This window comes from Mixophyes fleayi, chromosome 5 (genome assembly GCF_038048845.1).
Source record: "Mixophyes fleayi isolate aMixFle1 chromosome 5, aMixFle1.hap1, whole genome shotgun sequence".
In the NCBI taxonomy this organism is placed as follows: Eukaryota; Metazoa; Chordata; class Amphibia; order Anura; family Limnodynastidae; genus Mixophyes; species Mixophyes fleayi.
The window spans coordinates 22,603,336-22,626,136 of record NC_134406.1 but is presented as its reverse complement, the minus strand read 5'-3'; the positions used below and the strand labels follow the sequence as shown (position 1 = coordinate 22,626,136).

The 22,801-nt window shown below is 39.2% G+C and overlaps 1 protein-coding gene across 1 annotated transcript in view; it reads right to left on the bottom strand.

Moving 5' to 3' along the window:
• Positions 1 to 6,910: 6,910 nt before the first annotated feature.
• The window catches only part of CDK6 (cyclin dependent kinase 6), a 130,613-nt gene continuing 114,722 nt past the window's right edge, over positions 6,911 to 22,801 (bottom strand). The window contains exons 5-8 of the mRNA XM_075211809.1: positions 21,820 to 21,929; positions 11,232 to 11,282; positions 9,205 to 9,340; positions 6,911 to 8,123 (exon numbers count right to left, since the gene is read on the bottom strand). Coding sequence (XP_075067910.1) covers positions 7,965 to 8,123; positions 9,205 to 9,340; positions 11,232 to 11,282; positions 21,820 to 21,929 — 456 coding nt within the window. The 3' untranslated portion in view covers positions 6,911 to 7,964. The remainder of the gene's footprint in view (positions 8,124 to 9,204; positions 9,341 to 11,231; positions 11,283 to 21,819; positions 21,930 to 22,801) is intronic.

Here is a 22,801-nt window from a genome sequence, read left to right as displayed (position 1 = left end):
AACTGGGATATCTTTTTCCCCCAATTCCTATGATTTCACGAGCACTGCGAAGAGTAAGAATGGGAGTGCATCCAGTAATTCTAGTAGCACCAACACGAGTTTGGTTTACAGACATCTTGAAGATGGCAGAAGGTCAGGGTTGGGCTCTTTCCCTCAGATCCGATCTGCTAATTCAAAGTCCATTTCATTATCTGGACTTAACTCGTTTGGCTTTAATGAAGCCAAACTCTGGAGCTCCAGATGTTTTTCATCTAGCGTAGTGGATACCCTGATGAAAGCTCATAAACCAGTATCAGCAAAGATTTACCATAGGATATGTAAGATTTACGTGCAATGGTGTGAAAGTAATAGTCATGATCTGTGTCTTTTAGTCTAACTCAGTTTCTGGCGTTTCTCCAGGATGGGCTAGAGAAGGGTCTTAGATTAAGCTCCCTGAAAGTTCAGGTCTCTGCACTGTCTATTTTCTTTCAACGCCGCTTGGCCTCCATGTCAGATATTCATACTTTTATTCAGGGGGTTCTGCATGTGCAGCCTCCCCATACTCCTCCGTTAGCCCCATGGGATTTAAATTTAGTTCTGAATGTTCTACAACATCCTCCTTTCGAGCCTCTGGAATCGGCTGACATCAGATTTGCGACATGGAAAGTTGTTTTTCTCTTAGCCATCGCTTCAGCTAGAAGAGTATCTGAATTAGGAGCCTTATCTTGTAGAGTTCCTTACTTGATTTTCCATGAGGACAGAGCGGTCCTCAGGACAATTCCGTCTTTTTTGCCAAAGGTGGTTTCAAGTTTCCATATGAATCAAGAAAAAGTGATTCCAGCTTTTAAGGAAGAAGAGTCCTCTCCTGGGTCCTCTTCTCCGTCAATAAGTCTGGATGTGGTCAGAGCTTTAAAAGTATACGTGGAAAGGACTTTTGTTTGTCGAAGAACCGATTCTCTTTTTGTGCTTTACGACTCCTCAAGGAGAGGATGGCCAGCTTCCAAACAGACAATTGCTCGATGGATTAAATCTGTCATAAGGCATGCCTATATGAGTGTGAACCGGCCTGTGCCTAAAGTTGTCACGTCACACTCTACCCGTGCGGTGGGGGCATCTTGGGCTGCTCGTCATGGGGCTTCTGCGGATCAACTGTGTAGGGTAGCTACCTGGTCTTCTGTCCATACTTTTACTCGGTTTTACAAATTCAACATTTTTGCGTCTTCGGACGCCAGTTTTGGCAAAAATGTATTACAAGCAGGTAGACCAATTAATTCCCACCCTTAGAGAGGCTACTTTAGAAGGTCTCCAAGGTAGCAGTTCCCCCCAGAATGGATGATGGAGAAAAGAGGATTTTTGTACTTACGTTAAATCTCTTTCTCCGAGTCCATCTGGGGGACACTGCGTTCCCTCCCTTTTGCTGTTATTTTAGTTAGACTTGCCCAATTATTTCTTGGGACTTTAGTATTAACTGAGGTGGATGGGGTTGCAGAGGGGAGGAGTCAGCAGCAAGGTTAGTTCTTAACTGTTTAAGTGCCAACTCCAACGCCCTCAGACAACCCCAAGGTAGAAGTGTCCCCCAGATGGACTCGGAGAAAGAGATTTAACGTAAGTACAAAAATCCTCTTTTTTATTCTTTTCTTTTCAATTTCTCTTTTTTTTTTTGTCAGACCCAGGTCTGGTCAACCCGGGATTTTGCCTGTCTGAGAGCCTGTCCCCTTGTGTACCCCAGTAACAAAACTGTATATGACAACAGAAATACCGACCTGAGGTGTGTATTTTGTATGTTATGTGTCATTGCTCTTTTTTGTCTTGTTTTTGTTTTAAGAAACATATTAGGCTTCAACTTAGGAAAAAATATGACTTTATTTGTTGGTGACAGCAATTATGGAGCTTGTTAGAAAATACAAATACTGGTACAACAGATTAAAAAAAAGGCCACAGATCTCCCCTTCACCTGTTTAATATCCTGGTAAGAAAACACTTTTATAAAGAGAACAGAAAATGCCCAGAGCAAGCCAATATGTTCAATTAACAGGATTATGAAGCAGCTGTTCTGATAATTGAATCTACCCACAAGCGATGCTCCTGATAGGGATTTGTTACGTTTCTGTGAAAGGTATACTAGAGAACAAGAGGTAGAATTGTCCATTCCACCAGTGAAGAGAATTGTACTGTACTGGTGGTCACCTTGTTTCATGAGCAATAATTACATTTAAGCTGAAGATATCCCTGCCAATAGCAGAAAGTGACGCAATATTGTGGTAGAGAAGCCCCCAAAATAGCATAATGCCGAAAAATTCTGATTGGAAAGTCTATGTGTACGGTCAGTAATTTTTATAGGGATAGAAACCCTGTCCTCTATATTTACTATATAAATGATTTGGTAGAATCCTGTCTATAGCTTTAAATTGCTGTATAGACTCCACTAGAGAATGTAAATAGCAAATTATTACAGATAGGACATGGGTTATATTTGCAAAATAGATCTTTTACCAAAGGTAGATTTATGAAAACGTCTAAAAAGGAAAAGTGGAGTTGTTGCCCGTAGCAAAAAATCAGATCCTAGCTATCATTTATCTAGTACATTGTAGAAAATGCGTCAAACCACCCTCTTAATCTCTAAAAAAAACAAAAAACCTCCACCTAGGACATAACTCCTAACTGTCCCAATTTTGGTGGGACATCATGATATGCAGGATGCAAAAGGGACAGGACTTATCAGAATGTAAGTGGAGTTTTATCCAAATCTGCTCTATTTTGGGCAGAATGGGGGCACGGCTAATTTTGTTCGATTTCGTGATTTTATAAGTTGAGAGGTATGACCTGGGAGCTATCACTGGCGTGACCCTTATGTGTTACTGAAGGGCAGCAAAAATTAACTTTTTTCTGTGTTTATTTTTTCCTGGTACATACCCCATACCAGTATAGTAGTACTGTTACTCTTAGCAATATTTTAACTATACTCAAAAACCTGCACCCCGTCCGAAGTGTACAGTGGAACCTGTTTGAACGAAAACATGTAGGAATGAAAATGTGATCAGCTGTTGTTGAAATACATTTCTTTAGTATGATCATTACTTGAGAACGTTTCGCTCTGTAAAAATAACAGAGTTCTCACATCACCTACCTAACAGAAAGTTTGGTGTAAAGAACTAACTACTATGCTACCTGACTTGCTATGTACCATATACCTATCTATATAAGTGAAGGAATCTAAACAATGTACTTAAAAATGTCTGTAAAAGAACAGCTATACATTTGTACACTTCTATTGAAAAGTCTTTAATATGTAAACATATATTTTTTTTATCATAAAACATAGTGAGAAAGGGCGCTCATGGTGTTGTAATTAATGTGCAGTCACTTAAACTATTGAATGAAAGCAGCGTACATTTTTCAAATAAAAATAAAGCCTATCTGTCAAATGCTGGATAGATGAACTGCGGGCAGGATCCTCAACTCTCACTTATAATCATTTCATTGTCTGTGAAGGAAATACACATCGAGAAGACAACCGCCCATGTGTGAAATCTTTTAAAACATTCAATTTTTGTTTTAAACAAGGTTAAAGACCCTTATAAAAGGTAGCATAAAAACAGCGCTTATCCGAGTCCATGGTGATGTTGATACCAAGGAGGAACACTTGAAGCTGTCCGGATCAACAGGTGTAACTGTTCCACAAATATTGCACTGGCAGTCAGAAATCACTCTAAAAGGATAATATGTTGAGGACAAAACCCTACATGTTTCGTTCTCTCGAACTTCATCAGCCCTGGCCACTTCTGGCCAGACTTCTCCGAACAGTGGATGGGTGTACCTGGGTCCCACTGTTTTTTTTCCAGTTCTGAGCTTATGACATTACTGGATATCTTCCGATTTCGAAGGGAAGTAAGCATGATGTGTCTTTCATCTGATGCACTAAGATTCCTTGGCCGACCACTGCGTCTACGGTCCTCAGCGTTGCCTGTTCCTTTGTGCTTCTTCAAAAGAGATTGAACAGTACATCTTGAATCCCCAGTCTGCTTTGAAATCTTTGCCTGGGAGAGACCTTGTTGATGCAGTATAAATACCTTGTGTCTTGTTGCTGTGCTCAGTCTTACCGTGGTGTATGACCTGTGAGATGAAACTGTCTTCCACAACCTCACTTTTGCAGTAGAATTCAGCTGTTCCTCACCCAGTTTTACGCCTCCTACACAGCTGTTTCTGTTAATGACTATGTTTCAACCTACATATGAAAATGATGGTATTTATCATCTGTTTGGTACAATTGATTAATCATACAACCGACTATAATCCTATAAAATCCCTGTGCAAGTGTACCTAGAAGAATTGATGCGGTTTTGAAGGTCACACCAAATATTGATTTGATTTAGATGTCTCTCCTGTTCATTCACTTTTAATTTTGTTAATTGATAAAAATAAACTATTAACACTTCTATTTTTGAAAAATAATTTTTTTGCACAGTATTGTATATGTAATGTGATTGTGTATATATGTGTGTACATACACACACACACACACACACACACACACACACACACACGTGTGTGTGTACCATAACTGTGTGACAGGACATTCAAATGGATTTTGCACTAGAAATATAATCTGTGAAAGGGATAAAAAGAGATACTCCTGATGATGCAAAACTCATACATACTTGTTTAGGGAATAGTGGATGTCAATTCTCAGGGTCCTTTTGTTGGTGCAGTAACTATGGCTATAAATGTAGAATTATGCTTTGCTTTAAGGCAAACATTCAGTCAAATTTACAAATGAGTTTACAAATGGAGATATGCATTGACTTATGCAAACCATGAACTATGGCCAGCTAGAGAATTGATAGGGGACAGGTCCACTTTAAAGGGAAATCAGTGTTTGGTATATTTATGGCACTAGCTACCATTAAGAGCATCTAGAAATAGTGTTTGTCCAAATATTGGTAGTGGGTGAAGGGTGTACGCGGAGAAGATAAGGTGACTGATCCAATGGCATCTCCAGAACATCTAATAGTAATACAGGTTTGAAGATTTGTGTGTAAGGGGAGTATTCAATTGTTCGGCTTGACGGCCGAAAAACTTGCGCTCTAAAACTATTACCGTTAATACGGTAATTACTCGCTGAAGCTGCGAGCTGAAATTCGGCGAGTAAATTACCGTATGAATGGTTTTTAAGCACAATTTTACCGTATTAACGGTAATAGTTTTAGAGCGCGAGTTTTTCGGCCGTCAAGCCGAACAATTGAATACCCCCCTGTGTATCTTATATACCAGAGACGGTAATCGTCCATGAATTCTGTGGTGCTTCTGAAGTGCTGTGTGGGGTTGCCGGCTGTCTGGCTTTAACTCAAAGGTCTTATTTTGGAAGGTCCCGTCTGGGTTTCAGACAACTCTTCATTTTGCAGGGATCTTGACAAACGGACACTTTAAAAAAACAATTTCATAAATTAAAGTTACAGAAACCAAACCCACCTATACTGTGATGGGAACAGCGGGGGAAGGCACAAACAGAAGGGGGGCAATTAGATTATTAATTGATAGATGACTAAACTAACATGGAGGGCTCAGCGAGATATTAGTTTAAGGGGTCAATCACATTCATAGAATTTTAGAAGTCTCTTGTACGCCCATAAACTCTAAGTAAATTGAAAGTAAACCTCTTTGCCATAGACCAAAGGTATTTAAACAAAAAATGCATCTAAATGCTTTCTTATAAAAAAAAAAAAAAAAAATGCTGTGTCGCACGATGAAAGTTAGATCTGATTAATTTTTCGCGCTCATGGAAGCTGTAAAGATACAAAACAATAAAACAACAGTGTTTAAAAAAAAAAAAGAATTCCTACTAGTGTTTAAGAGCACAAATACAGGTGGAGAAGCCCTAAATCGCCTATTGTAAGTAATTGCAAGTTTGCTTATGTGAAAAATATTCTATATGAAACGACATCAGTACACGCAGTCATGTGTCAAAACCCGACAACTCGACAGAAGCCCAGCTAGTGAGCGCCAGCCATAAATCACAGCGGTCATGTGCTGATTTTGTGACAATGGATTAGGAAACGGTTTTATTTACAATGTATACCTGAAATAATGCTCCACTTTTATGCAACCTGTGGTGCTGGGTGGCATGCTAACCACTGTGTTGTCATAAGTTGTCTACCTCTCCTCTCTCCGTATTGTTGTTCCCTTCTTGTGGGACTTGTTACAAAAGTATGTTGCTTTATATTGCACCTGATTAGCATTGCAAAAGTGTGCAATCACTCACTGGGGTCATTTATGAACCAGAAAAAAATGTGCTCAAGCAGCACTTTTTATATATTCATATGTTCGCCTACAGTATACATAGGTGCACAGACCCACTTCCACTTTTGGGAACCGTCCCTGTAAAATAACTGTAAAATAACTATGTGCGTACTTTGTCCTACTGGAAAGACGCATTTGGCAACAGTAATGTGACATTACACAGTGCAGATTGTTACCAATTTAGGCCCACCTTCAATTTCCTCTTATTTTCTTAAAGGGGTTCTCCACCTAAAATCAAGAATAACTCTCCACCTCCTGACCTCCCCCTGGTCCTGCAAACTTCTCAAGCTGCAGTTGCTTTGAAAATACTGGCTAGAACGTGTAAAATTCAAGCCCGTATGTAAGGAGAAAAGCTCTGTGCAGCCCCCGCTAGACAGGGAGCACCCCTATAAATCCTCAGTGCACCCACTGAAGTTCTGTAAATATCTCGTCCTGCAAAACAAAATCTTGTATGAGCACAATACGAAATGCACAAACACACAGCCCCATAACCCACAACTGCTCAGATCAGGAGATGCACGATTTTGTGCCCCCCCGCCTTCACAGATACCAGTCCACGTGCTTCCCCATATAAACTGGCATGTTTGTGGAGAAATTGTACGTATGACATCACATAATGGCAGCTTCATCTTCATTTTTGCCAGTTCGTTAATGAGCTTTACTGTGCCTTTACTTGTGGATTCTTGTAATAAAATACATTACATTACATCTCATTTCATTCTTTAGACCACTAAAAAGTTGATGTGCAGAAACGTGCACCAATCTTCCTCGGACATATGTTCCATAAAATTCTTAACACATCTGAGAAAAATGCTAAACAAACAACAATGAAACAAAAAAAACAGAACTTTGCCCAAATACCCAGCATCCCAATTAATTTCTGTACATTAAATGAACAAAAAAAAAAAAACATTTCATGTCCCGCATGCCATATTCTGAAAGGTGGCCAGGAAAATCTGAACACATACATGAACCAGTGGCTGGTTCTGAGAGAATACAAATTCAAATATCTTTAACAGGAATACATAAAATGTACCTTATCACAGTGGAGGCAGCCATTTTGTGAGCCAATATCCCGTAGCAGGCAGCCAATCAATTCTCTGGGAACTAGTGACATTACTGAGACCCTGTGAGAAATGCTCTGCCCCGAACCTCCCATTTAAATTGCTGTTTCTGTTACATGTACTGAATTAATTAATTGTCAAGAGAAGTGTTTATCACAGGTAACTGCAATAATAAATTAGGTGGGGTTTTGGGAGCAGTGTTTTGTGACATACGGAAGGAGTCATTCTGGTCTGTATTCTATTGGTTCAGTCCACAAAATGGCCATCTCCCTCTGCGTGTAGGTGTTGGGTGCACTTTAACTCAAAACAAAAAAAAAGGAGTCCTCCAATCAGGTGTTTAGCAGCTGTATATCGAGTCCATCCTGTGGCGGCAGTGAACAGATTAATCTATATTACATTGGCAGCTTTAATGTCAAATTACAGGCAGCAAAATTGATCAGCAGCTTTGCTTTAACCTGGAGACAATCCAGCATAACATACAAACAAACAAACTGGTAAAACTGCACGGGGCTTTGCATTGATTTGATTTGATGTGGGTTACTGCATGTCAGGGCCTCTGGATAAGCTCTGTGACGAGTTAGCCCACACGGCAACGTTGCACTGTCCATAGATGCAGAGTGACTCTCAAGGACTCTTGCTTTCGGCTGTATTCTCGTCGCCGGCCCTCTGCCCACATGACCTGTGACGGTCCATACTGTCTTTGTGTGTCAGGGAATCAAAGTAAGGATGGGAGAGGGCGTTGAATGCCGTTATGCGATTTGCAGGGCTGAATATCAGACATTTCTGCAAGAAAACAGAGTAAAGTGAATGTAGCTATGGATAGCAATGCTGGGTTATTATACCTAATGTCATGTTTCTCCACCCTGCCCCAAGTATCACAGGTGCATGTTCTGTGAATTTCCTCATGGGAAAATAGTTAAATGTAAGACATTTGTTGAAGCAGCGTGCTCCTGGGGGGAAATACAGGAATCCTGGAGGACTGGTGAGGACTAAGGCTACGTGCACACAGGCAGTCAGCCTACGTCGCTTCCGCTTGAGTTGCATTGGTTTTAACTTGTGCAATGCATCTCAAATTTAATTGTTAAAAAAGGGATTGTAGGTCCCTATGGGGATTGTAATGAACACATGGCCACTAGGGGACAGTGTAGGGAACATTGTGTGTGGCCGTATAAATGGTCCATGCACTCATCTTAGGAAGATTTAAAGTTCCATTTGAGCTGCTTATGTTTCGTTCCAGCAGATGGGCACTGTGGACTGACCAATGGATCACTGAGCTATAAAAGTGATGGAACATATAGGTTGTTGAAATTAGTATTATCACAATAATAACACATAGGTTACGTTACCTGAGTACTGGTGCTACATGAAAATGTTTTATTCAGTTGTCAGCTCTGCATGTGTGAATGACCCATTTGTGATTGTAGATTTAAAGGACACCAATAATAACGATGTTTCTTTAGGACCACTAAAGCTAATGTACATTAAAAATGCCTTAAGTAAAAGAGCTACTAATAGAATTCACAGATATGTATCATGTATGTGTCATTTTGGATGTACACACACTGCACCGGTGCCCAATATCAGCTGCTATATTGCTATTTGTGTCAGCACAAAATTATCAGATTTGCCTGGTCAAACTGTGATAGGATTTAATTGATCATGTCTTAAAATCTTTTGACGGCATCGATGGTGTGTGAGTTTATCTGCCAAATAGTCTGCAAACCAAATCTCCAAACAACCAGATTTAAGCAATTTGGGCCTAGCCACAGGGAAATGGTTCGTTAACGCAAATAGTTATTGCAGAAGGGGTGCCCTGATCAGCTGAATATATCAATTCTCTCTCATTTTATTTTTGTCAACTTACAACAAGTAAATCTTTGCCGAGTTCATCAATGTCCGGAATAACGTCTTCTATGGGTTGTGGTTGGCGGTAATGGAAGGCACTCTGTGGAACTGCTACTTCACCGGGCCACTCCTCTTCCTCCGGGAGCCCGATAACGCTGCGTGAGAAAGTGTCAATAAGGTCATTAATAGTGAACACATGAATGATCTGTAGAACGTCACGAGCAGGGACCTCCTTCCTCTCCCTCCATCTCCCTTCTTGGCTCCACTCCTCCCATCATCCAGTTTTGTATTATGCCTCTTTAATGCCCTCCACTAATTCTGTACCCAACATGCCACCAGCACTCTGCTACCTATGTTATCCTTACTGTGATACTACTTGTACTATGTTACTTGTATTAAGTAATATTACTTGTGTTATGTCTACCTTCATGGTACTACTGCTCTCTTCGGCGCTGCAGAATTTTTTGGCGCCCTATTAATAGACACTAATAATATGTGTGCCAGCTAAGTCATATGTCTACTGAAGCAGGACCACAAAAATAACGGCGTGACTTCAAGCAGGGGTTCAAGAAGGTTTGTTTCAGGGTAAATGAAGTTATCGACCATTAATCTTATACCATCCAGACTCATCAGACCTCATATTCAGAGTGTTATCTTGCTATTGGTCTCTCTAGAGAGCTACTTTGTTTTGTCCTGTTCCATCTACACCTAACTGATGCGTAAGAAGCCCTCGCCCGGAAATGCCTATGTTGGCAAAGGGACAGAGGGTGGCATTCTGACCCTTTTGTCTCATCGCTATGCTTCATAAAACATGACTGATCATTTAAATGGCTGGTAAAATGCATTCATTCATATTTTCCATTGATCTATGGGATAGTGGTGGAGTTAGGCCATGGAGCTCTGTATCCTAATTTAACATTTTTTTTGACTCTTTAAAAAAATTAACACCTGGGGGTATATTTACTAATCTGCAGGTTTGAAAAAGTGGAGATGTTGCTTATAGCAAAGAATCAGATTCTAGTTGTCATTTATTTAGAACATTCTACAAAATTACAGCTAAAATCTGATTGGTTGCTATAGGCAACATCTCCACCTTTTTCAAACCTGCACTTTAGTAAATATACCCCCTGAATTTCTCCATGGGACTCCGCTCCTGCAAACAATTACTCTCAGAGATATGGGGTGCACTGACATAGCAATATGTTACACATTAATTGCTCAGTTGATTACAATCACTTAACAAGGCTGACTTGTCCTTCCTCTTTAAAGAAATATGATGCGCAGACTCCTCTTGCACTGATTGCCAATCCCTGCTCTTGTCAGTGATCAGCCAGAGAAGGGGATGGGGGTACATGGTTATGGAGTGAGCGATACTGACTGCTTGTGAGACTGAGAAGGTTACACTCCTACTTGTGAGCGCTGTTAATATTATTAAGTTTGGAATTTACCAATGGGAGCATCCAACCTCTTTATACAGGTCGCTCTGTTCTCTACTGCATTAATATTGGCCCAGTCAGCAATATATATAGGTGGGAGACAGGCCAACATTTGTATCTTGGAGATGGTTACCATAGACAGATGGGCTTAAAGACTGCAGGGGACAGAAAATCATCACTGCTGGTGCAGGACACAATGGACAACCCTATCGTACATTCTACTGACCAGTGATGGCAATAATCTGCGTTTCCAGTTATGCTAAGTTTCATTTCCCTCAATGTTCAGCCGACCATACCTAGTTCATAATATTAGACCATGTCCTAATATCTCATGTTAAAAGAGTTTAAAGCAAATAACATCTAGATCGATACAATCTATCTCCCAAATGTGCAATATTTTGAAGATTTACACTACCTCACATGACATTATTTCCATAGTAAAGCAGAGAATACACTAGAGGGCGATATTGCTCATAAGAAACCATATTTCTCCATAGCTTTAGTGATATTTTCGGGTTAGCGAATGCATTATGTATTCGACTACTCACTGATTACCAAACAGTCACCAGATTAGAACACAGAATAGAATCTCTGAGTTACAGCAACTTACTCAAATATCTTTTCCAGCTGATCCACATCTGAATTTCCACGGAACAGGGGCCTTAAAGACATAAAATAAAGTAATATTACAATTAGTCAACTCTCTCATTAAGATTGATGACAAAAACATATATAATAATAATAATAATAATATAATTGCATTTGTTTGCAACCTTTCTGGTCTAAGTGACATGTGATTACATTATCGGGTACCTTCCTCAATGGAGATCAGAAATGAATTCACATATATAGGGCCTGATTCATTAAGGATCTTAACTGAAGAAACTTCTTATTTCATGTTACAATGCAAGGGGTGCAAATTAGTATTCTGTTTTGCACATAAGTTAAATACTGACTGTTTTTTCATGTAGCACACAAATATCAACTTTAAATTTCAGTGTACAAATAAGCCATCAAGTATTTGTGTGCTATATGAAAAAACAGTCAGTATTTAACTTATGTGCAAAACAGAAAACTAATTTGCACCCCTTGCATTGTAACATGGTTTTGTCCAGGAGACTGAAAAAAGAAGTTTCTTCAGTTAAGATCCTTAATGAATCAACCCCATAGTGAATGTATACAGACTTACTTCAATTCTATAACCTCAACATATTTAACCTTATAATTTTGATCACAAAGCACATGAAATTAATTGTCTCTTTTTAGGTAGCTTTACCAAGGGAAAGCAGCTTCCATATGCAAAATAATAAATGTAAAATAATACTTTAAAGAAAGGTGTCACCTATCGCTGAGAGGAGACTGAAGAGTTAATTAAAGTCATTCAAGTATGTAAAACTTTATGTAAAATTTTAAAGATGACGGTTTTACTTCACGTAATGGTGATAAAAGACTATTAATATAATGTAATCCGCTTCGTGAGAGCATTAGTGTTATATTATTGTGTTGTATTATTTGAATGGGGGAACTGAAACATTATGTATATAAAAAGATCTGCACAATATTTGTGGATGTCAATAATGTCATAAATAGCCATGAACGCTCCACAGGGCCGTCAGCCCTCGTCAAAGTGTTTAGAATACATTGATGAAACTGGGCCAAAAGAATGTCTTCACTGGTAATGGAAATAAAGCTGGCAATTTAACTAAATCCTGATAGCCGTGATGTCATTGGGGAATCTCAGACATATTCACAGCAGTTGATATAACCAGAGACAAAACCACAAGCGGATTATTAGTCTCTCTCTCTCTCACTATGATACTATCACAGATGTTCGTTTGAGAGGCCTTGGCACCGATTTTATGAGGAATCCATGTGAACATTTTCACGCATGTCCAAAGAGCCACAAAATGTTGGTTCTTGACCAACAATCCGACATTCCGTCATACTTCCTTTGTGATCTTTCTGTGTGGAACCAATCCAGCAAAATATTCTCACGGTCTCAGGTAGTCTTCCCTGACACGGCCGACCTCTCGTTTATCTCCATCGTGTCTTTCCTTCCAGAAACTTTAAGTTTGTTGTATGTTGCTACAACAGCTTCTTGAAGGGAATCCAAAGATCCAGCAAACATCTGAATGGTACGTCTCTCAATCAAATATTTACTGATTGAGTCCATCTGTTGATGAAGACAGTGAAAATGATGTTGCTGTTTTGGAGACAAGACATCCGTTTTTGTTTTTTTTTTTACTATAAATGATCAGTTAACTCTTGCTTGAAGACTTGTTGGTTACGCTCAACGAATCCCTTCCAACATATTTTGGATTGAATACAAACTGAAGCAAGGTTATTTTGACAACTGTAAAAGTGCCCGACAATGATATTGTGGTTTCTTGACACTGAATGGATTGTGCTTAATGATAATATATAAAGTGAAAATCACATGTAGATTGATTATAGTTTGCAAAACAATTGTCGCTATGCAACAGAACTGTAGGAAATGTTTTTCTTTGTTTGCTTAATAAGTAATTGCTTCCTTAAAGTGTACCTTTTGCCTACAGACAATGGAAACAGCTTTGGTGTAGACTGAACCAATATTTAGTCTATCAATTCTCTTGGAATTTCCTAAGTTAAAAAGGAAGACCTTGGAATCATTCTGAAATGCTCAGATGGCATCACCTTGTCATCCCAAATTATCCTTAACTCTGTGTATTTTACCACTCTATACTTTTACCTTTGCGTTCTAGCTGGTCCATTGTGCAATATGATGTAGCACATGCCCTTGTGTTTCTAACTCCCATTGTCCTATAGAGTGTAAGCTTGCGAGCAAGGTTCTCTTACCTTTCTGTCTATATGTATTACCCAGTATTGTTCTATCAATGTTTGTTCCCAATTGTAAAGCGCTACGGAATTTGCTGGCGCTATATAAATAAATGTTGATGATGATGATGTATATGGTTGAAGCAAGCATATAGCAAGAATAATGCCCACATCATCCAAAAAAACATTGTGGGCATTATATAATCAACAAATAATATTACTGCCATCAGGAATAATACTTTAGCTATGGCTGAAGAATTCAGAAGGTTGATGATATCTAATGGTGATCAAATGGCTTTTAAAGGACTAAACCAATTGTGTCTGACATAGGTAGTGACATCACGGAGGGTTGAGGAGGTGATATCACTAGCTTGTGTTGAATTGATAGTTTGCTGTCTCATAAATACTAGTTCAGGCCACATAAATGACTGCTTCAACTCTCTGTAGGTATTAACTAGACTTTAATGGTTGCCTTACAACCTGGTACCACGTTAGACCCCCAGGAGATGCAGATATTCCGCAGCTGGAAAAGAAACCCTTTGTGTGACCCTGCAGGTCAAATCATTTTGGTGGCAATGCCAACTGAAGAACGTAATTTGGATAAGCAACCAATGTTTTTTTAGATAGCTTCTCTACCCATGAGTACTTTAAGCCTGTACATTAGAGCAGAAATATACAACAATACATAGACATAGCCCTATACATTGCTGTTCTGAGAGACACTTCCTGTTCAAATAGAAAGAAAAATATTTTGCAACCCTATCGTGTCTTCATGAGACAGATTTCATCCATTCCTGTGCTGACCTTCCCAGGTCTACTGTGTTAAGTTTTGTTGCGTCTCTAAAGCAACTGACGTAAATATAGGAAACTGTTCCGTTCACCTTACATTCCACGAGCATCATAGAGGTGGGGAATTGCTAATTACAGTGCACACGTCATATACACACAGTGGTGGCAGCCATTTTGTAGCCTGAATCCATATGGTTTAACTAGAAAGCAGTGACGACAAACAGGAACACAGTGAGGCAGCCATTTTGAGAGATTAATTTGTTTCTAAAACCAGTTAGTTGAACCTTTTTTTAGAAAAAAAAAAAGTGATAATTCAACGGAATTTCACAAATTCAGCCAAATTCGATAAAGTCGAATATTACCCTTAAACTCAGTTAAAACAATACATGAAAGATAGAAAGGGCACCTATATGTAATAACAAATAACATATCAGAAGGCATTTTAAGCAAGTGTTACAAGCCATGATGAATTTAATTTTTGGGATAATCCTGCTTTATAATGATAAGCTCTGCAAATTACATTGAGTTGGATACACAAAACTAATACATGTTGTATTGACTATCTTAATGGGCTTTTCCCCTTTAAAATTCCTTTTAACGAATCCCCATAAAATTTCATACACTGTATTTTGAGGTGAATCTAATTAGCAGGATTTTTATCCCAAAAATTGAATGTATTTTGTGGGGGAAGCTATTTTTTGTACGGACACCAGACTACTTGTTAGTAATCTCGGTAAAGGACACTGCTATGTTGAAAACCGAGCCCACCAGAACTTAGGGGATCTGAGTAGGCTTGTGAGAGGCTCATTACTTTTGCGCATCCTCGGATCTGAATCAAGGCAAAATGTCACTGTTGCGTTGTTGGATCTCGCTGGTTTCGGATTCCATAAGTACCTCCCTCCCCCGGAGATCCAGCGCCATTGCTCACACAGAAACAGGGGTAGCAGTGTTCTTGTCACTCTCCAGTGACATTGATCAGTGCCATTGCTCACACAGAAACAGGGTAGCAGTGTTCTTGTGACTCTCCAGTCTCCAGTGCCATTGCTCATACAGAAACAAGAGGGGTAGCAGTGTTCTTGATTGGAAATTATTGTAAATTAATGTTATTGAGGTTAATAATGTAGGGATAAAAAAAGAGCCAAATTATGTGATTTTTATAAAATAAAATAAAATAGGGATTTTAGAAAAAATCAGGATCCAAAAATAAAACCAAAAGATGTGAGGGGGGTTTTGCCAAAACCAAAACCAAAACACGAAGTTAATCCAGATCCAAAACCAAAACCAAAACCAAAACACGGGGGTCAGTGAACATCTCTACTATGTTGTAATCTCTTAGCTGCTAAGGCATTTTTTCAACCCTGTGCTGAATCTTTCTTGGCACTTTCATGTTTACAGTTAGTATTCTTATTACCTTTTATTTCTTGTATTACATTTTTATCTTTCTTGGCACATCACATTATGCGGTAGATTTATCAAACCTTTTAAAAAGGAAAAGTGGAGGAGTTGCCCATAGCAGGCGATCCGATTCTAACGATCATGTTCTAGAATGTACTAGATACACCTCCACCTTTCCTTTTTACAAGGTTTGGTTCCTCTATGACTTCAATATCAGTATTTTTCTGTGCATTACCCACACAAACATTGCCTTTCTTTCAGAAGACTTTTCCTTTTCAGAAAATACCATCAGTTTCTTTATAACCCAAGACTGCAATGCACAGAAAGTGTTGGGCAAACAGTTGAAAGAGAAATTATCTCAATAGCTGCCAACAAGATTGGTACCCCATGTATAATGGTGGAGTAAATGGGTGTTAGGAGTACAAATATCTAGAACTTTTATTTACATATATATGTGTATCTTTGGTAATAACAAGTGGCCACCAGATAATTAATAAAAAGGGGCTCTATTGTTTGCAGGAGGGTGGGGGGGGGGGGGGGGTGGGCATCATTTAATATGATTATGTATCAAAACCTGTGTATTAATGAGCTGAATAATATACATGAAATAGCTGTAGTGCTTATACTTAACTAAATAAGTGTACCTTACTACTCTGCAGAAAGCTGCCATGGCAGGAGGGAGGTGCTTCTCTATCTAAGCAAACAGAGTTTGACTGACAGCTTTGTGCAGAAATGCACTGTGTGGATTGGTGGATTCACACAGAGGGGCAGGACCAGTGATGTCACAGCAACTTGGTCTCAGCTTTTTGACCTGTATGAGATCCCATCAGGTCACTGTCCTCAACAAGTGGGAGGAGCTTCAGCTATCTAGTGTAGTGGCCATAATTTACTTTTTAACAATGTATTTTAATTTCATGGTTGACATCTGAAATTATACATTTTGGGATTTAAGTTTCCTTTAAATATTTTAGGTGATACTTTGCCAGACTATTCCAGATCAATAAGTGCAAAAAGTCATGTATGATGTACACAGCATACAGAAAATAGGAAGATACTAGACAACGCGATTGTTTCTAGACCACTCTGGGAAGCAGAATGTTTAACCAGCTGGTCCGGGAACATCAGCCAAGTCAATAAATTCCATGATGACACCGGTTTCCGGCATCCAATTTAAAGCTGATGTCCCCCAATGTAACTTTGCAGTTTAGACATCAACATTTCCTTCTATTTTAAGAGAATACTGATGACTGTTTGCTCACATCATGTAATAACAGGGCTGGGGTTTCATCAACACATCTTTTTGTTTTTAAAAAGTTAAAACATCACAGCCTGTTAATCTGCTATTCAAACAAACACTACCCATATCATTTATCATATATAAAGGGCGTACTGTGAATAGCACATGCACACACACAGCATATAAATGCCAAAATATGCAGCTGCGATACAGTATACATAAGTTCTGGCTTCCGAAGACATGTAAAAATTAAATTGTTTTACAAGTTAAGGGGAAGTTGTGAGACCACAAAGTCTGCTTACCACCCCAATCTCAGCCCCCTGAAACGAATTTAAATATCGTATCCTGTGTCAAATTCTTGTTTTTTTATGTTGGTGCAATATGTGATGCATTATTGTGCCTTGCCCACATTCTGCAGTCAGCCCCTGATTGGCCCAGGTCTTTTGAGAAGAAGAAAAATGTCTTCACCCCACATTCAGTGCCAGCTTGGTGCACTAAGCCAGGCACTCTCCCACACCAGCGGGTACATTGGCACACAATATAGGCGTATATTTTCACAAAATGGCATCTGTGTCGTAAGTGACCTTTTAGGTCTGTTAAACCTAAGACTGAGCTGTATATATACAGGGACATCCACACTGACAGGCATGGGAGCAGACACCATTTCCACATTAGTGTCGCTATTTCACAGGGGCTGCATTGTCTCTATTCTGCTGGTACCCACCGGTGATATCTTTAGAACAGGAGAGATCATATTTCCGATGTTGAATATGTCGACACTAATCCTGTAGACACAAAAATGTCGACAGGCTAACTCAAGGGTCCGTGGCTGTCCATAAAAAAACCCCAAATAATAAAATTATTCCAATTGTGATGAAAAAAAATATTTTCTGGCAGCTTGAAACAACCCAAATAATCCTCTGGAAATTGCTTTTATGAATTTCAAGATAAAAAAAAATCCTGTCAGACGATGCAGACTTAGTTCCTCTATGAAGGAACTCCCGTTGCATAATGAAAAACTGACAGCTGCTAGGTCTATTTATAACCTAGGGCTCTCCCATGGCTGCCAGCACAAGTATTGGTGTGGGTTGGAAGGGGAAGGGTAGAAGGAACTTTTTTAATGTTTTGTTTTTATTTTGAATAACTGTTTTGTGCCATCAGGTCTAGCGGCTGTTTTAGCCGCCAGAACCAGCGGCACTGCTCCCTTAATGTCGACATTATTGTCATATTGTCTACATTTTAAGCTTGTTGCCAAAATTAGTTTCTCAGCATTTAGCCTGTTGACATTTTCGTGTTGACAGGATAAGTGTCAGCATATTTAACGTATGTAATTCGTACCCAATCCCTTTAGAAAATATCCAGCAGTTAAAGGACAGACTGTGGCTCATGCTGAATTGAGCGTATGCTGTTTGTTTAATGATGAGGACGGTCGGCAGCACTAGTTAGCTGCTTCTGATTGGCTGATTGTGAATTCACCCCTGAAGCTGATGGCTGCTTTCTTCGCTGATAATGCCCATATCTTATCATTTTGTGTGCATAATTTAACAACAAACGTGTTTTTCACTATGATTTGTTTTTTGTGCTTATGACCTGGTTGGTTGCATGTACGTCTGATGTAAACTTGGCACATATGCAACTGGCACAGAGCTGAATACATCCTGAAATACACATGTAAATGTTTCAGGAGCTATTTGAGTGTAAAAAAAAAAAAAGATCTACTGGGAGAAACATATCGTATGCCCTCCAAACTGCCACAATTTCATAAAGAGCAAGTATTAATGTACGATCAATAACAGGAGAACAGAAGACTACAGCGGACACTCTAGCTAGAGCTCACGTCATTACATGTTTCTCAGTATCAAACCATTTACATATATATTTGTGCGTACAAGATGCCTCTTTGTGGTCTGGGAAGTTTCCTAATAAACAGTGGAACATAAAACCAGTGATATTGTATCCAGATTCTGCATATGGAATGTTGTGATGTCAACTCTTCTATGTGGAATTCAACCTTCACCCTAATGTGCACCACCGGCGTGATTACACTTCCGGGAAGGGCTATTACATTTCCCTCTACTGATGGATAACAAACATTTTAGAAGAAGCGTCATTTTTATGAATGTGCTGAGACCTTCGTCTGTAACAGTCAGAAGATGGATTCCATGACCAATTTGCCTAATTACTAGTTATACCGTCTCAGAAATATCTGTTCCTCTGTCTTATGTTCCAGATTCCAGGAAGATGCTTTGAATTTCAAATTCCTGGAATCCAATGTGAAGGATGATTCTCAACCTCAATAACTCAGTATAAATCTTCCCCAACCAAGGCTTCCCAAGGTGCCAAAGACTGCTCTGTCATGAAATGAATCCAACACTCCCACGTGTAATTCTCAAGGCAAAGCACAAAGGGGAAATCTGACGATGAAAGCTTTTTCCTGTTGACCATAAGTGGCTGCTTTCACTTTTATCCTTCATAATATGACTGTTGCTGTTACCACACTGCTCAGCCACTACTGGATGTCTGGCAAGACTGGAAGCTTGGAAGAAAACCGCAGCTCTGTTGCCTGGCCGTCAGTCTAACAGTAACACCCGACCACAGATTATTGCTGTTGCTGCATTTTACAACGGCTATCAATCAAACAACTGCTCATGCTTATGGAAACATCTGTCACTAGCACAAGGGCTTAAAAATAAACTGTAAACCCACATCTAGATAGTCATATATAATATAGTAATTCAGCGTTTCCAAAAACATCGGGTCGCTAGTGTTAGTTCTGTGTGATGCACAAGTAAAATCAAGGGAAATGATCAACTGTAGATAATACTGTTATATAATATTGTTATAATACACAAGTGATGGTAATATATGTATACATGCTTGTAAATAATATATGAATTAACAGCAGAGACTTTTAGAAGTGCAAAATGTCCTCTGATTACTGCAAAACCACCATCAGTGCCGCTTCCATTTGTGCAAAATATCGCTGAAACGCAGTGGAGGCGATGGGTGGAGCAAAGACATTTAGCAAAGCGAGGGACAGGTGCATCATTTTGCGGTATAAAGGAGCGGAGAGAGGCGCTGCTGGCTGTGCGGAAGGGCACCTGGCTTCTCCACTTTGCAAAATGTCTTCACGTGTTGTCTTATATGGTTAATGGTGTCCATTTTGGGCACATGAAGACAAATATCATCATCATCATTTATATAGCGCCAACATAGCGCTTTACAATTGGGGACATACATAGTAAACAAACATATATTCTTTAATCAGCCAGGGTACTGTGGGCAGCATTCCTCGACAAAAGGTGTACTGCAGTCCTAGGGTTATATAAATTATAACAAACAGCACCTAGCAGGATTCACATTAGTAAAAAGGTTCAACTGAGAAAAGCATGAACCTTAACTATGTTAGAAAACTTCATGAATAATTCAGAATCAAAAAGAAATGATACTGAAAATGTTGGTTTCAAGCCATTAATGCATTTACCAATTGATTCTGCAGTGGTTCCATTTAAGTGCCTGCCATTGGCTTCTGCTTTTTACAGACTTTTGTTTACAATAAAGAAATGTATGATGTACAAACAGTTGAGTGGTGACACCAATCACCACTGTAAAGAAATGTCTCAGAGTAAAATGATGCAAATACACTAAAAGGAAATAGACAATGTAGAAAACAATGGAGTTCGGATACATACTGCCTGCACTGCTCATGTTCAGTCTACAGTGCAATACAATACACTATGTACATTTTTTGGAGTATAGAGGATTAAAATGTAATACTTTCTACTATCAAACTGAGAGGGCTACCTGATCACTGGTGTATTTTCCATTGGCTGAACATAGAATTCACACAGGTTAGTTTTGTATCAAACTTTAGTTAATAGAATAGTGTTTCTTTAATTTCATCTACATCGGCTGTATGTACCCATCAAGGATTGTTTCTACATATACTGATTTTTGTTCCTCCCTCTCCTCAAGGCTTTGGAGATACTTAACACTTCCCTCAAATTAGGAGCCAGGTGAAGTGGGAGAGTTATTAGTCTGCATTTTATGGAATTGTTGATGAAGTTGATATGACCAGACATTCTAACTACCCAATCAACTTCATCAACAACAATGCAATGCTCCCAAACTGTTCCTGGCTGCTAGATGTCAACCATCTCTCTATCGATCTATCAGACATTTGTTATTTGTTGATCCTACTGTGCAAAACAGTGACATTGTGTTATAACAATAATCGGTACAATTCAGTCCAATGCATTTGTTTCTAGAGTAAAGCTGATGGATTGTGACTAGCGAAGAAAATATCTATCTATATCTATCTATCTATCTATCTATTTATATCTATCTATATATCTATAGCTGCAGACTTAAAAAACTCAAATTCACTCCGCTACCCTAACGTTAGTAGTCTTTTGGGTCCATATTTGTGCAAACATCCATTGCTCCCCTTGCTTTTAGCCCTTTTTCGGCAGAATCTATAAGATATAAGCTAAAACTATTGGGGGAACAGCACAGTGCAGCATATTCTTATTAAAGTTAATATACCAAGAAAAAAACATTCTCCTAATTAAATTATTACTGTCAGTTTGCACAATAATAGGGTCCCTATAAGAATGGAGCTGAGACAGGAAGTGAGACAGTGCCCCCGATTGAAGTCGTAGGAAGTGACGAAACGCGTAGGGTGTACTCTGAAGTGGTGTGCTGATGCTGGGCTGGTTGTATAAGGAGAGAGAGACCCGGAAAGACAACGATGAAGAAAACACTGTCTGGATAAGGACTTAAGGTGAGGGGTATTGAACTGTGTCCAGGCTATTGAACGCCTTCTTGCTGCAATTGATGAGTGAGATATAAAAGTGTTTTTACTTTACGTTGTTTTAATCTTGGTATATTTAACTTGAATAAAAAGATAATGCACTATCCTGCTATGATAATGAGCGCAAATAAATGCAAGGACATATCTTACTTTCGCTGACACATTTCTGCAAATATACACCCAACGCTCCAGAGATCCACCGGCGTGGCGTAACTGGACTGGAGTAGGACTTCCGGCGCTCTGTACCATAACGTGACCACCTGCAATACAACAAGAAGATGTTAGATTGTTCCACTGATCACTTATAAACTGCCAGAAACAACTACAGTTCTCATGGGATAGTGGCTTTATATAGATAGTTGATGATGCTAAAAACAAGAATATGATAAGTCTGCAAGAATAAGTGTTTATTGATTCATATGTTATAAAACATGACAGTGCACTCTCTATACACAGCAACAACACACAAGACTGTGCATCAAGTAGCTTCGTTTTTGCAATTATCAACAATATATTTTTTGTAAAATTACTGTATGTAAAGAACATAAAGTAGTGAATTATATATTGAAGGCATGCATGACTTTAAGACACTTTTCCTATCGGCAAACGGTCCTGACAATTCCACCCACAAAATGGTCCAAGGGGGTATATTCACTAAACTGCGGGTTGCCTATAGCAACCAATCAGATTCTAGCTGTCATTTTGTAGAATGCACTAAATAAATGATAACTAGAATCTGATTGGTTGCTATAAGCAACATCTCCACTTTTTCAAACCCTCAGTTTAGTAAATATAGTGTGCATGAGAGTGTAATTGGCATGATAAGGAAGTTTGTGTGACCCAAAAGCACTACGATGACTGTAGGTCATCACTATGTCTATGAGTGCAGTCATCTCCTGTCTGTACTAACAGGCAGTCATGCCAGAAGTAACTCAGCTGCCTGTTTTTAGGAGCTGAACAGCAATATCTCATCCAGTTGGCCACTATGTGTATGACCCTGTCATTCAGCGTTTGCTTTGTGGCAGGATCAGCCATTGTGTGCCCAGCATAAGTAAAACCAGTACACCATTGAAGTAGTTGATGGCTGAGGACCAGGGACAGTCTGGACTTGGGGTGCAGGGGGCATCTGTCC